At 32.6% G+C, this 15,468-nt stretch overlaps 1 protein-coding gene across 1 annotated transcript; it reads right to left on the bottom strand.

Annotated features, from left to right (window-relative positions):
- Window positions 1-1,702: 1,702 nt before the first annotated feature.
- Window positions 1,703-2,240, bottom strand: LOC148555288 (uncharacterized). The gene is made up of 2 exons (XM_088489972.1): window positions 2,049-2,240; window positions 1,703-1,975 (listed from the first exon to the last, which is right to left on the bottom strand). The coding sequence occupies exons 1-2, from the start codon at window positions 2,238-2,240 to the stop codon at window positions 1,703-1,705; spliced, it is 465 nt and encodes a 154-aa protein (XP_088346098.1).
- Window positions 2,241-15,468: the final 13,228 nt, after the last annotated feature.

Genomic DNA, 15,468 nt, shown 5'->3' with positions numbered 1-15,468 from the left:
GATCTTTTGGGAGTTAAAATTTTTTGTAACTCTGATAATAGATTCTGAATTTAACTGATTTACCTAATTGCCTTTCTTTGTATTGGGTTGGTTCAGTTAAACTGAATGTAATATGTATGCTGTTTAGTTAAACTGAGTGTGTGATCATAAAGGATTCTTGCATACATAAGTTAGAGTAATATAAAGTAATAAGTTTTTCAATTGCTAATGAAGTTAACTTAGCTATTGGAATAGTCAAATTGTTTGATGAATTTGGTCTGGACTAGTGGATTAGTTGTGGGAAAGAGTATGTAAATTTGAATGGTTTGATCCACCAAGATTGAAGTTAGTGTCTAGAGAACTGCTATCCTTAGTTACACCAAAATAATATTCTTGATTTCACACTTTCTTATGTTCACATGACACAAATCATTAGCAACATGATCAAAATAAAGGTGAAATATCATATAATTTAACAGTTAACAACTAACAAAGTTAGGCACTCTATTCAATACCGTGGTCCACAATAATCTTTTCTAATAAAAATTTTGAAAAAAAAATCACAAAATAATAGAAGACTTAACTTATATTGTTAATTTGAATATAGTGATAATATAGCACAGTGAAATATTAGAGGGAGAAGGAGAAGTAGAAAAGCAAGGGAGTGGTGCTTTTGTTGCCAACTGTCAAGTAATGAAAAGGAGAGAGTGAGAGTGATGATGAAAATGGTAGAAGAAGATTAGGACTGAATCAATGCTATGATATGAAGAAGATAACAAATACCATTTAATGAGCTTTCATTAACTACTATTTACCATTACTATTTCTAGATGGTTTTTCTTGTTTCATCTCCACCTTCAGTGTTGTATATTATTTTATTGTTTTCTAGGGACTATTTTGATGTCACTTATATAACTGTAGGGACAGTTTTGCTGCCCGAAAACAACTATCTGACCCCTTCTTTGGTATCTGAAACAGGGCCTTATAAATGCAGTTAAGGAGGTTTTTCCAGATGTCCATCACAGATTCTGTGTTTGGCATCTGTGGAAGAACTTCAATAAGCAATGGAAGGATCTCCAGCTTAGAGGGCTACTTTGGGATTGTGCAAGGTGTACTAGCCAAGATGGCTTCCTTGATATCATCAAAAAGATTGAAAGGGTTAATAAGGAAGCCTGGGAGTATTTGAACAAGTGGCCCTATGCAAGGTGCAACACAGGGAACTGCTACAAGACTTGCAAATTTCATGAAGTTTGTGTCCAACCCTGGATTCAAGGCACCCAGACACAAAAAATGAATATTAGGATGATTATGTTTAGGAAAAACAGGCTGTTTTTTTTTTTAATCTATTTTGCTGATGTTGTTTACAATGCCTAAAACATTGTCCCAGTATTGGGGATTTTAGAATTTGAATTTTATCAGGTCAATATGTCAACAACTTTGATATACTTAGTGTTTTGGCTCTATATTGTGTCTTTTTTGAGTCAAACATTACCAATATGAATTATGAATTATGACTTTATTGAATTGAGTTTTCTCAACCTTTTGTTTATATCTTATTCTCTGTTACAAACTTAAGAGTAGTTCAAATTCTGTCCATTTCTATTTCATTGAAAAGAAGTCCAGGAACAAAAGTATGCATATAATCAAACACTTTAATTTCCATTTCTTTCAAACAAAAGGATAGGAACAAGTACATGAACAAAGAATGCATATAACATGCATGTCATTTGTTTTTTTCTAGATACAGTTGACCCTGCTGTCTATCCAGCTTTAATACAAGAACGCCAATTACAATCAGCAGCATGAACACAAACATCAAAATTCCCCCCATTTTTAGAACCCTAAATTCAGCTTCTAATTTACCAAATTTCCAAGCCATCTTCATCTTCCATTCTTCATCATCAACTGAATGTCTTGTTCTATCATCACATGGCATGGCATCTTCCAAAACTTTATCAACCCACATAAACAATCCACACCATTTCTTACCCACAGTCTGCACATCAAAGAAAATTCAATCAGCAAAATTTATATCCATAAATACAGCAATCAACAACAATAATACTTACATTGTAGTTCAGGCAACCTAGGAACGGTCTCCCTAGATTAGAATCTGTCCCTGACCACCGCAGCACCGGTCTCGACCCGCAGGCACACCATTCTGGCAAACGAGCTTCTTTGTTTCTATTCATTCTCCTCATGATGCTTCCAAACGATCGTGGGTTGTTCGAGTTCCCAGCTGCATTGCTCGTGCTAGCCATAACCTTCGGGCTTCAGAGAGGGAGAACAGAAGAACACAGCACCGATGAGGAGACAGCAGAGTGAACAATGTGGCCTTCAAAAAAGGGGATTAGGTTTTTAACTTCACCTGAGGGACCAAATTGAGTCGGAAGAGTTTACTCTGCTACATCAGCTAGCCGTTGTGAGTCCCACGTGTCACCAACGCTGCCAGCTAAGTTTTCCGGTTACGCCACGTGTGCTGAAATTGCCGGAAGGGCCACTTTGAGTCCCGGAGTGCAAGTTTGGAGATGACTCTGAGAAACTTTTAAGTTCAAGGACTATTATGAGACTCAAGTGTAACTTCAGGGACTACATTGAGATTTATCTCAAACAAAATTTCATAGAAAACGTTGTGCATGCTAAAGATCTTTTTAATTGATCTTTATTTTGCCAATCATACTTTATGATACCTTTATCATATAATTGATCACAAAACAATTTACCCCCATCAAATTATCTTTATAGAATGCACATCATGAATTTGCTCACAACAAAATGTGGTTGCGAAAAAAAATTTAAAAGTAACAAAATTAAAGCAATTCACCTCGATCGGCGGAAAGATCATGTCGTCCCAATGATTTGCTTGCTCCTAATACGCGTGAATTACACAATCTGGTCCATTTTCGACGTATACACCCTTGATACTTTTGTTTTTTTAAAGGAATAAACCCTCTCAATTTCTTTTAACAATTGAAAAAGTAAAGTATAATTTTTTACTATTAATTTTATAAATAGGATCAAAAATAAATATAAAAAAAATAATAAAAAATTAAAGATCACATTTTACATTCTTAATTTTTTTTTAACAATTGAGATGATCCATTCGTATTTTTTAGCCTTAATTCAAACCAACAAAAAATATTTTACTTGTTACATTTTTTTATGGAAATTAAATGATTCTTGTTTCGCTTTGTTGTGAGGTCATAGGCGGCGTAGATACCAATTATGCCAAATTAGTATATCAAATTCATTGTCTTTCAAAAATTAATTTTAAAAAAATTTAGTCATGCAAGATTCGTTAGAATTCATATTATTTGGCATAAGTTGCCACAACATGAACAAAAACACATATTCATCAAGTAGTGATGCATGCAGCTTCATCTACACATATTTGGATCATTATTCTTAGGTGGCTACTCCAATGAAGATTTTATAATTGTCATCATGTAAAAATATTTCATTTTGACCATTTGATGATAGATTGTAGGGCTTGATTTTTATTTGAAGTAAAAGTGTTATCTTCATTCAAAATGTTGCTAAACAAAAAAGTTACACTTTTTAAACAAGGATCATCATGAGAAGATGTTTTTGGCATCTTCACGGGAATAGTTGCCTTATTCTTATTCCCCAAATTCTTAGTCATGAATGATTATGGTGATGGATAGATGACATGGATATTCATATTCACACGTCTCATCAGTTGTTTGCTATTCTAAAAAGTATGATATCTTGTCGTGAAATCAAGAGTCGTACTCAGTATATTCGCATAATAAGCATTGTTCTTGTTCTAAACGTAATTCCTTAAACCTTATTTTTGCAACAATTTTGTCTATTGAAAATATGTTTGATTCGTGTTTTCATTTTTTATTTTTAGTTTTGGTATCTTTTATTTTCAAAATTTTGTAATAAAGGGAGTAAAAACATGATTTTATTATATTAATTGTTTTTTCCTTTTTTAAAAACAATTTTTAAAAACAGAAAATATTAAAAGTAAAAATATAAACCAAACAGACTCTAAACCCCTTTAAACAAATGTTATTTTCAATTATATGAGCTTAACTTATTTTAAGAAGATATATCATATAATGATTAAAAATTTAAAATCATGTTTGTCACTACAAGTTCTATAAAAATGGAATGGAACATTTGTCTTTTTTCATCCCTGCTAAGGAAAGATACCCAAGCTCTCTTAGATATTTTGTGTCAAGTTCTAGGAAGTATATCTACTAGATTAAATCTCTGCGTTAAGCAGTGTTACAGGTAAAATTCTTTAGTGAAAGTAGAATGATTATTAATGAGTTCTATCTCAATTTTTTTTGTCTAGTATTAAAGTTGATTAAATTACTTTGACAATTCATATATGAAAATTTATATTCAAATGAAAAAATAATGACAAAATTTATATCAAGTATTTTGTTAAAACTAATTATTATTGTTAGAAACAAGACATTAAATTGGAAAAAATTAAAGGGTTGTGTATTTTTCAGAGTTGTGTGTAAAGTATAATGTACAAGGGATATATATTGGTACTAGAAGAATCAGAGTAATAAAAGTATACAATTTTATAATTAATATACAGATATGCTATGTAAATATAAATGATACAAATTGATCTAATATTGATTCTAATTTATTCTCTAACATCCCCTTCAAACTCAAGTGTGGGAGTTAAAGATACCATCTTGAGTTTGGATATCAGAGTCCGAAAACGAGTTGGATGATGAGTCTTTGTGAAGATATCAGTAGTCTGATCCTCCAACAGCGATGAGACGAACAACATCAATAAGGATGTGTTTCCGAACAAAATGACAATCAATCTCAATATTCAGTTGGGGATGATTGCGGTGCACCCAAGCCTTCGAGTAAAATATTTTTTTGTGGTATAATTTAAATAAATTTATTAAAAAATATTCATGATAATTTTTTAATAAAATTATTTAAATTATATGGTGAGATATTACATGATTCGAATTAATAAAATTATTTAAATTATATGGTGAGATATTACATGATTCGAATTACACATGCGGAAGTTCGAATCACTCTGATTCAAATTATATAGTGAGCAATTCGAATTATATACAATACTCTTCTGCCCCATTCTTGATAGCTCATGAATATTTTTTAATTAATTTATTTAAATTATACCACAAAAAAATATTTTATTCTATGCAAAATAATTTAAAAAATGGCTTAAAAGATGTTAGAAATACTATAAAAATTTGTAATGTCCTAATGACTTAGAACATTAAAGAAATACTCTACATAGTCACTAATAATTTAGAAATTAAAGAAAAAATATTTTTATCATGTATTTACCTAAATCACTAGAATATTACAAATTTTTATAGTACTCATAACATTTTTTAAGCCATTTTTTTAAAATTATTTTGTATAGAATAAAATATATTTTTAATTATTTTGTATGGAATAAAATATTTTCTTTCATTTCTAAATTATTATTGACTATGTAGAGTATTTTATTTAAAATTTGAGTACATGCATGTATTTACCTAAGTTATTAGAACATTACAAATTTTTATAGTACTCCTAACATTTTTTAAGCCATTTTTTTAAATTATTTTGCATAGGATAAAATATTTTTTGTAGTATAATTTAAATAAATTTATTAAAAAATATTCATAAGCTATTAAAAATGGACAGAAAAGTATTGAATGAAATTCGAATTGATAGCTCATTAATATTTTAAAGAAGTCTCGCAATTAAATATTTTGTTAGTTTTTTTAATGTATGAAATAAAATATATATTTTTTTAGTAAATTTTTTAATAAAATTTTTTTAATAAATTATTAATTTTTTAACAACATAATTCGAATTATACCCTGAATAATTCGAATCAGTCAAATTCGAATTACTTAGAAACGCGTGCGTGAGTGTAGTTCGAATCACCCTGATTCGAATTACTGTGTGTAATTCGAATAAGGTAGATTCGAATTAGTGTGTGCGTGTGTTTGTGTATAATTCGAACCCAGCTGGTTCGAATTATGTAGAAATGGAATTCGAATTTAGCTGGTTCGAACTACATATAAAAGTGCATTGGTGGATTCATGAAGCAGTTTTCGTTTTGGTTGATTCGTGTAAACTTTTGCTTCCCTTGGCCTATTATTGTGATTTGTCCTTTTTTTTTAATAAATGATTTAATTATTTTAATTATTAAAATAAATAATTTGTAGCGTATTTACCAATTTACATCATATTTATTTATCTCGTAAACGAGATATATGCAAAATTATCGTGTAAACGAGATATATATATTTATACATAATTAAATATAAGGGTAAAGTACTAAATTGGTCCCTTACGTTTGGGCGTAATTCTGTTTTGGTCCTTAAGGTTTAAAGTGTCCTATTTGAATCCAAAAAAGTTTCATTTAACTTCAATTTAGTCCCACCGGAAGTCAAAGATAAATAATTAACGAAATGTCCTATATGACAGCAGTATAAGAATAAGGTCGATAATCTAGAGAATAAGTACAAGCTCCAGAGGCACAAAATCAACCGTGATGCATCAATACATTTATTTATCATTTTTCTTATAATTAAAATGAAATATTTTCTATAAAACTTAAAAAAATGTTAAATGCATGTATTGATGCATCCACGGTTGATTTTGTGCTTCTGGAGCTTCTACTTATTCTCCAAATTATCGACCTTGTTCTTATACTGCTGTCATGTAGGACATTTTGTTAATTATTTATCTTTGACCTTTCGGTGGGACTAAATTGAAGCTAAATGAAACTTTTTTGGATTCAAATAGGACACTTTAAACCTTAAGGACCAAAACAGGATTACGTCCAAACGTATGGGACTAATTTAGTGCTTTACCCTAAATATAATTTTTGAAAAGAATAAAAATATTAATAATTTAAATTGGACTAAACTCTTAAAAATGGAATGTTTCAAATAATAGAAAAGATGAACGATTTTAAATAATAGGAAAGATAAACCGTGTCCATTTAAAATAAATACATTATTTTCTTAGAAACCAATTTAAATTTAAACTTTTTCACATTAACACTATTAACACTTCTATTTCTCCTGACCGTTGAAATAAATAAAAGCACATAAATGACACCATTAAATAACAATAACAATATGTTTAAATTTTTTATGTACTCTCTGGAGTCTTGAGAATTAATATATATAATTTAATATATATATATATATATATATATATATAATTTTTTATGTACTCTCATGCAATAAATAAAATTTAAAATATATATAATTTAAATTTAAAAATTAATATCGAAGAGAGTACATAAAAAAATAAAAAATTTTGTCAATTAAAAATTATATCTTAGTTAAAAATTTAATAAACAAATTATAACTCAATCAAAAATTTGAAGTATTATTATTTGAATTGATTTAGTGTAAATCCTAGTAAAAAATTGTGGTGGATGGAGGTCAATAAGTGGAAGAAGCAATCATGTTAATAGTGGGTGCTGGGTAGTTAGAAGAAGATAACCGCGTTAATAGTGGACAATTATTTGAAGTTAAAAACTCATATGCAGTGGATTTCACGTGAAAAGTTGATAACTGAGAGTCGTTAGATAATTTGACTGATTTGACTAAATTTTCATCTAACAGTTCTCAATTATCAACTTCAAGTAAAGTCGACTGCTCCTGAGTTTCCACCTTATTTGAAATTAACTGTTTATCTTTTCTATTATTTAAAATCGTTTATCTTCCTTGTTATTTGAAACGTTCTATTTTTAAAAAGTTGGTCCAATTTAAATTATCAATATTTTTTATTATTTTTAAAAATTATATTTAATTATTTATAAATACATATATTTCATTTACACTGTAAATGAAACAATTTTGCATGAATATATGAAGATTTTCTATTATGTAAATTAATAAATACACTACAAATTATTTATTTTAATAATTAAAATAATTAAATCATTTATTTTAAGAAAAATCCGGCCAAATTACTGGCGCAAGTTAGCATGTTCTTTTTTTTTTTCTGGTCATGGCCAAATAGGCTCGGGTCGAGTATAACCCGCCCAATCTACAACTGAAAAAAGCTCCAACACAATCTTCTTCCTCGCGCAGCGCTGTCTTCCTCATTAGCCATGCCGTTCCCTCCCTCAGTCTAGTATCAGTTGCCACCTGCGGCCTCCACTGAAGGTTGCATTGATACCGCGCAAGCCCGTTGCTTTGTTCCTCCGCTTCCGAGGATCGTCGTTGCTGCTTGCTGGTTGTCCCTCGCTGTGCTTGTGTTTTTCAATCGCAAAAACTTCACTTTTACTATTAACCACACACCGTACAATCAGATTCTGTGTTTCTTTATTTTTTAGTGCACTTAATGAAATAACGAAATTGTGAGTCAATGCCAAAAGTGTTCTCTACCTCTTTGGCAACTGTCTTTCCATGGTTTTCTTACCGTGACAAAATCTCATTGTCGCCATTAACAGCATCGGCCATTGTTGGTGGAACATCTGGTAAGGCCTGTAAGGAGTGTAATAAAAATTTAAGGATGGTAGTAAACAACATTTATAGAGATCAATTTATAATTGCAAAAACTAGAAATATCCGCTGTAATAGAAGATCATGATCTCCAGAAAGTTTGTGAATTGACATGTCTAGCTTTGGTATATGGTAAATAATAAAGTATATTTTTTTTAAAATTTGCCTCACATATTACTTTTTATATTTGTGAACCGGTCCTCATATTTTTTATTAATTTCTTTCTTTACTTGGTCTATCAAGATATACTTTTCCCACCCAAAAAAACTCCAACTCCTTAAACCTTATTTTTGCAACAATTTTATCTATTGAGAATATGTTTGATTCGTGTTTTCATTTTTTATTTTTAGTTTTGGTATCTTTTATTTTCAAAATTTTGTAATAAAGGGAGTAAAAACATGATTTTATTATATTAATTGTTTTTTCCTTTTTTAAAAAACAATTTTTAAAAACAGAAAATATTAAAAGTAAAAATATAAACCAAACAGACTCTAAGCCCCTTTAAACAAATGTTGTTTTCAATTATATGAGCTTAACTTATTTTAAGAAGATATATCATATAATGATTAAAAATTTAAAATCATGTTTGTCACTACAAGTTCTCTAAAAATGGAATGGAACATTTGTCTTTTTTCATCCCTGCTAGGGAAAGATACCCAAGCTCTCTTAGATATTTTGTGTCAAGTTCTAGGAAGTATATCTACTAGATTAAATCTCTGCGTTAAGCGGTGTTATAGGTAAAATTCTTTAGTGAAAGTAGAATGATTATTAATGAGTTCTATCTCAATTTTTTTTGTCTAGTATTAAAGTTGATTAAATTACTTTGACAATTCATATATGAAAATTTATATTCAAATGAAAAAATAATGACAAAATTTATATCAAGTATTTTGTTAAAACGAATTATTATTGTTAGAAACAAGACATTAAATTGGAGAAAACTAAAGGGTTGTGTATTATTCAGAGTTGTGTGTAAAGTACAATGTACAAGAAATATATATAGGTGCTAGAAGAATCAGAGTAATAAAAGTATACAATCCTATAATTAATATACAGATATGCTATGTAAATATAAATGATACTAATTGATCCAATATTGATTCTAATTTATTCTCTAACATCCCCCTTCAAACTCAAGTGTGGGAGTTAAAGATACCATCTTCAGTTTGGATATCAGAGTCTGAAAACGAGTCGGATGATGAGTCTTTGTGATGATATCAACAGTCTGATCCAGTGTTCCAACAGCGATGAGACGAACAACATCAATAAGGATGTGTTTCCGAACAAAATGATAATCAATCTCAATATGTTTAGTGCGTTCATGAAACACATCATTATGGGCAATCTGAATAGCACTGCAGTTGTCACAAAAAACATCAGTTGGGGATGACTGCGGTGCACCCAAGCCTTCGAGAAGCTAACAAATCGAGACAACCTCAGCAGTGGTGTCAGCGAGAGCACGGTATTCAGCTTCCATGCTTGATCGAGCAGTGAATGTTTGCTTCTTAGCTCGCCAGGAAATGAGAGAGTCGCCAATAAACAAACAATAACCAGTAGTAGAACAACAATCAGTGGGATCACCAGCCCAATCAACATCTGAGTACGCCCGAAGGGATAAAGATGAATGTGCAGAAAAATAAAGGCTATGAAATAGGGTGCCTTTGATGTAGCGAAGAACGCGAAGAACTGTCGCATAGTGAGTAGTATGAGGAGCCGACAAGAACTGGCTAAAAACATTAACTGGATAGGTAATATCTGGTCGGGTGACAGTTAAGTAGACTAGTCCTCCAACTAACTGTTGATAGAGAGTAGGATTATCCAAAACAGTGCCATCCATAGGAGTAAAACGAACATTAGGCTCAAGAAGAGTAGACTTATTGCGACTATCTGTTACACCGGCTAAAGTAAGAGATCTGAAGCATACTTGGCTTGAGAAAGATAGATACCATCATTTGTGGATATAACCTCGAGACCAAGAAAATAACTGGGAGAACCAAGGTCCTTCATCTAAAAAATACGGTGAAGGGAGGCTTTGAGATCAGATATACCATCAACATCATCTCCAATAATGATCATGTCATCAACATACAAAAACAGAAGAATAACTCTGCGTTCACTTTTACTAATAAAGAGAGCATTCTTATGAGGGCTGCAAGTGAAATCGAGATTGCATATAGTGGTGCTGAACTTGTCAAACCATTCGCGAGGAGCTTGCTTAAGACCATAAAGTACTTTGTGAAGGAGAAAACTTTGCTAGGAGGACAAGGATAACCCGAAGGGGTTTCATATAGACCTTCTTTTTTAAATCTCTATTAAAAAATGCATTCTTCATGTCCATCTAACTGAGAGACTATTTTTTTACTGCAGCAATGGCAAGAAGAGCTCAAACAGATGTGACACGAGCAACAGGAGCAAAAGTCTCTTGATAGTCAATACCATACTCTTGCGTACAATCTTGAGCAACCAATCGTGCCTTATAATGGTAAATAGAGCCATTAGAGCGAGTCTTGATCTTGTAGACCCATCTACTTCCTACAACTTCCTGATTAGAAGGAGGATCAACCAAATCCCAAGTGTGCTTTTTCAAGTGCTTGTATTTCTTCCTGCATTATTTGTTGCCAATTTGGATTTGTGGAGGCTTCTCTGAATGACTTAGGTTCATGTTGATGAAGAATAGTAGAAAAATAATGATAATCAAGAAGATGAGGAGGAAGATTTCTTACCCTAGAAGAACGAGTGGAAGAAGGAGGCATGATGGTAGGAGCAGGATCGTCGTCCAATCTGGAATTATCGGGAGATGAAGAAGGCGGAAGAACATGAGGTTGTAGAGGGTGACTCAAGATAGAACCTGTAGAATCATCAATAGGAAAAAGATCAATATTGGGGTTAGTGAAAAAGGTGACTGAGTAGGAGGAATGGACTTAAAGGAGGAGAACCGAGAAAACATGTGATGCTCCTAGAAGACAACATGACGAGATATACGAATACATTTAGAGAGAGGATTCCAACAATGATAACCTTTGTGTTCAATGCCATAACAAAGAAAACAACACATACGAGTCCGAGGTTCAAGTTTACTATGTTCATGAGGTTGAAGAAGAACAAAACAGATACAACCGAAAACTTGAAGAGAACTGTAATATGGGGAGTTATGATAAAGACGCTCAAAGGAAGTAACGTTACCAAGAATAGAAGAAGAAAGTCTATTGATAACATGAACAACAGTAAGAATAACTTCACCCAAAGTACGATCAGGACACGAAGAAAAAAGTCTATTGATAACATGAACAACAGTAAGAATAACTTCACCCCAAGTACGATCAGGACACGAAGAAGAAAGAAGAATTGCACGAACAGAGTCAAGAATGTGACGGTATTTGCGTTCAGCTCGTCCATTTTGTTGAGACGTACCAGGACAAGAAAACTCAGACAAAGTACTTTGTTCTGAAAGAAAGGTTAAAAGTTTAGAATCACGGTATTCCATAGCATTATCGCGTTGAAAAACCTTAATGACAAGCCATCAGTGGTCACGTGTTCATCTCAAAATTTTCTTCAAATCTATTAAAACAAAGTGGTAAGAAATTTGATATTTCTCACCCAGCGTTTACCTCCTCAATTTCAAAAATGTTGGGTTCATAGGTATTGAGATTTTGTGTTTTAATGATGTTAGGTGTACTCTAGTAGTGAGAAATTACTGAGTTTTTGCTTCAAACATCCACAGAAATGGTAAGGAACCTCTAAACCTTGTAAAATTGTTGAAATAGAAAACCTTATGTTGATTTTGGTGATGTTTGTGTGGAATTAGATTGAATCATATAAATTAGAATCAAATTGATAAAGTTGGAAGCTTGAATTGAGTATTGGGTGTTGAAAATCCTTTTGGTGGAGACTTGAAGCTTCTGAATTGAGAACTTTTGTGGTGTTTTGAGCTTAAGGAGAAATTGGCCAAGGTATGGTTTTGGTTTCTCGTAGTTAATGTTAAAAGTCGTGCAAAAACTTAGGCTAGTGGCCATACGATAAGCTTGAATGTTTGAATTGTTGAGTTGTTGGATTATATGTATATATGTATGTAATGTATGATGATGATTATTGATGGTTAGTGATCAAACATGAAGATTGTGAATGAATGGGTATGTTAACATGTTGAGATATATGAATTGTATATATTGATGATTTGATGATTATGAAGTGATGATAATTGTTGATGTTGGTGATGATTTGTGATAATTAAGAATGTAGAATGTGAATTAAGTTGAGAAATTGGGTGTGAAATGGTTGGGAAAGGATGGAGAGGTAACTGGTAGTGATTTTTTATTGTAATTGAAGGGAATTAGATTGAGAATTTTGAAAAACTAGTGTTTGAAAACTTTTGGTAAAGACTGATTTTTGACCAACTTCGGCGGGCCATAACTTGGCTTCCGGAGTCCAAATTTTGTCAAATGTGTTTTGAATAAAAATTGAGTCCTTGAAGTTTATGCCATTCGAATAACAGATTAAAAATAATTTCTAACAAAAAAGTTATGCGCGTTCGAAGTTGGGTGTGTAAAATGGAATTCTGCAAACTTAACAGTTTTTCTGAGAAAAATGATGCATGCATATGCGAACACATGCATGCGTATGCAAGAATATTCTTTATTTCATACACTTGCATATGCATGAGGTGGATGCGTACACGACTTTGCCAAATTTTACAAACATGCGTACGCATGAAAAGCCAAGTTTTGAAGGTAAGCGTATGCGACGATGTTCACGCGTACGCGAGGCACCCCCTTTGTTTTGAGTACTAGCATAAGCAGAAGGTGCTCGTGTACACGAGTTTGTCAAGAGTCACTGATAAACTACTATTTTATGGTTTATAATGTGTTTAATTGTATGGTTTTATCATGATTTTTACCTACTTATTCGTATGATTAGCATGCATTTATATTTCCTTCCTAAAATTATTACATGATTAAAAACTTGCTTCCTAGAGACTTTTAATTACGCATTTTAATTCTCCTTTATTCCATTCGATGCCGTGATCTGTGTGTTAAGTGTTTCAGGCTTTATAGAGAATGAATGAATTGGAGATTGAAAAGGAAGCTTGCAAAAAATGGAAGGAACACAAGAAATTGAGGAGATGACCAGCGAGAAGTGATGCGGCCGCATGGCTCACGCGACCGCGCAAAAGAGAGGAAATCGCAGTGACGCAGCCGCATGGCTCACGCGACCACGCGGATTGGAATAGCACAAGTGACGCAGAGGCGTGGACGACGCGCCCGCGTGGCAAAGCAAAATGCCAAATGACGCGTCCGCATGAATGACGCGATCGCGTGACGTGCGCGATCTGCATAATCTGCAGAATTCGCTGGGGGCGATTTTGGGCCCTGTTTTGACCCATTTTTCAGCCCGAAAAAGCAGACTAGAGCCAGAGGACATGCAGAAACGAAAACAACATTCATTCTACACAATTTTTAGTTTTTAGATCTAGTTTTACTCCTCCTCTAGGTTTTCTCTCTACACATTCATAGTTCTTAGGATTTTTATTTCTATTGCTCTTTGCATTGGGATATTGAGAAGAGTTATTACCTCATCAAGACTTCGTCATTCTAGTTCGTTTTCTTTACTTGGCTTTACTCTTCCATGTCCTTTAATTTACTCAATTTTACTATTGGATTATTTTAGAATTTATTAATACAAGAGTTACTTTTATTTTTAATTGATTCCTTCGAGTTTTATTTATCATGTCTTTCTTTAATTCTCTTTTCTATGTTATGAATTCCACGTTCACAATGAGCGAGTAGTTCCCTAACTTGATGGGGAGTTGATTGAAAGGAACCCTTGAGTTGGAATGCTCAAAGGAGAAATTGTAATTGGGTTTATTGTTGGATTGCTCTCTAGTCACTAACGCCAGTCCTTCCAAGTAAGCGGATTGGGACTCGTGAATAGAAACAGCATTCTAACTTGTTTGACTTTCCTTTACCTAGTAAGGGATAACTAAACAGAACAACCTTCAATTATCAATTAATCTTGAGAGTACTGCAACAAGAATATAGCTTCCAACTAATCTACTCCCAGTCAAGGCTTTTATTTAAATTACTTAATTTCTCCAATTTAATTTCCTGTTTATTCAACTCAAACTCTTTTTGAAAACATCTAATTAATAAAATAGCACACCTTTCTGCAACTCGTTGGGAGATGACCTGGGATTCATACTCCCAGTATTTTAATTTTAATTTTTGTGACAACCCTTTTTAAATTGATAAGCGGATTTCTGGTTGGTTAAGAACTATACTTGCAACACATATCTTATAACAATTCTTAATTAGCCAATTTCTGTCACGTTAATTTTTGGCGCCGTTGCTGGGGAGTTGCAATAGAGTGCTAAAGTTATTAATTGGAATTTTATTTATTTGCATTTTATTTTATTTTGCTACTATGAGCTGCTTGTTTCTTTCGCTAGATGACGCGTTTACTTCCTGATCCAAGCTTGCCAGTATTCGATCCTGAGGTTGATAGAACTATTTCACGAATAAGGCAAGCTCGGCATCGGTTAGTCCTCTCTGAGGGCGGATTTGAAACGTCATTTGAGGAAGAAACCAGCCCCCGTTCTACTGATTCGGTTGATTTACGTATAGGTGACATGGCAGCACCTAGGAGAGTTACTATCCAGGAGGTTGGAGCCCTTGATTTTACAATGCAACCGTTTCAAGTGCATCACCTAGCGGTGGCTACAGACTTTGAAATAAAGACTGCACTGCTCAATCTGATGCCCAAGTTTCATGGCTTACCTGCTCAAGAGCCTATCAAGCACCTGAGAGATTTTCAAGCAGCCTATTCTACTGTCAGGCGTGATGGTGCGGATGAAACTTCTATTTTGCTAAAATCCTTTCCATTCTCTCTTGAGGGAAAGACGAGAGAGTGGTACTACACTCAACCCGCAGCAACTATATCCAACTGGGATACACTTAGAAGAGAATTTTTAAAAAAGTTCTTTCCAGCTGAAGTTACTGAT

The sequence above is a fragment of the Arachis ipaensis genome, chromosome B6 (assembly GCF_059453495.1).
Source record: "Arachis ipaensis isolate K30076 ecotype BB chromosome B6, ASM5945349v1, whole genome shotgun sequence".
Lineage (NCBI taxonomy): Eukaryota > Viridiplantae > Streptophyta > Magnoliopsida > Fabales > Fabaceae > Arachis > Arachis ipaensis.
The sequence above is the reverse complement of the archived record's forward strand: the minus strand, read 5'-3'. Positions and strand labels throughout refer to the sequence as shown.

Excerpts from the sequence above, each read along its gene's own strand:
- LOC148555288 (XM_088489972.1), bottom strand. The coding sequence starts at position 2,240 with ATGGCTAGCACGAGCAATGCAGCTGGGAACTCGAACAACCCACGATCG. Across the intron at positions 1,976-2,048 it reads TAGGTTGCCTGAACTACAAT|ACTGTGGGTAAGAAATGGTG; the intron begins GTAAGTATTATT and ends TTTGATGTGCAG.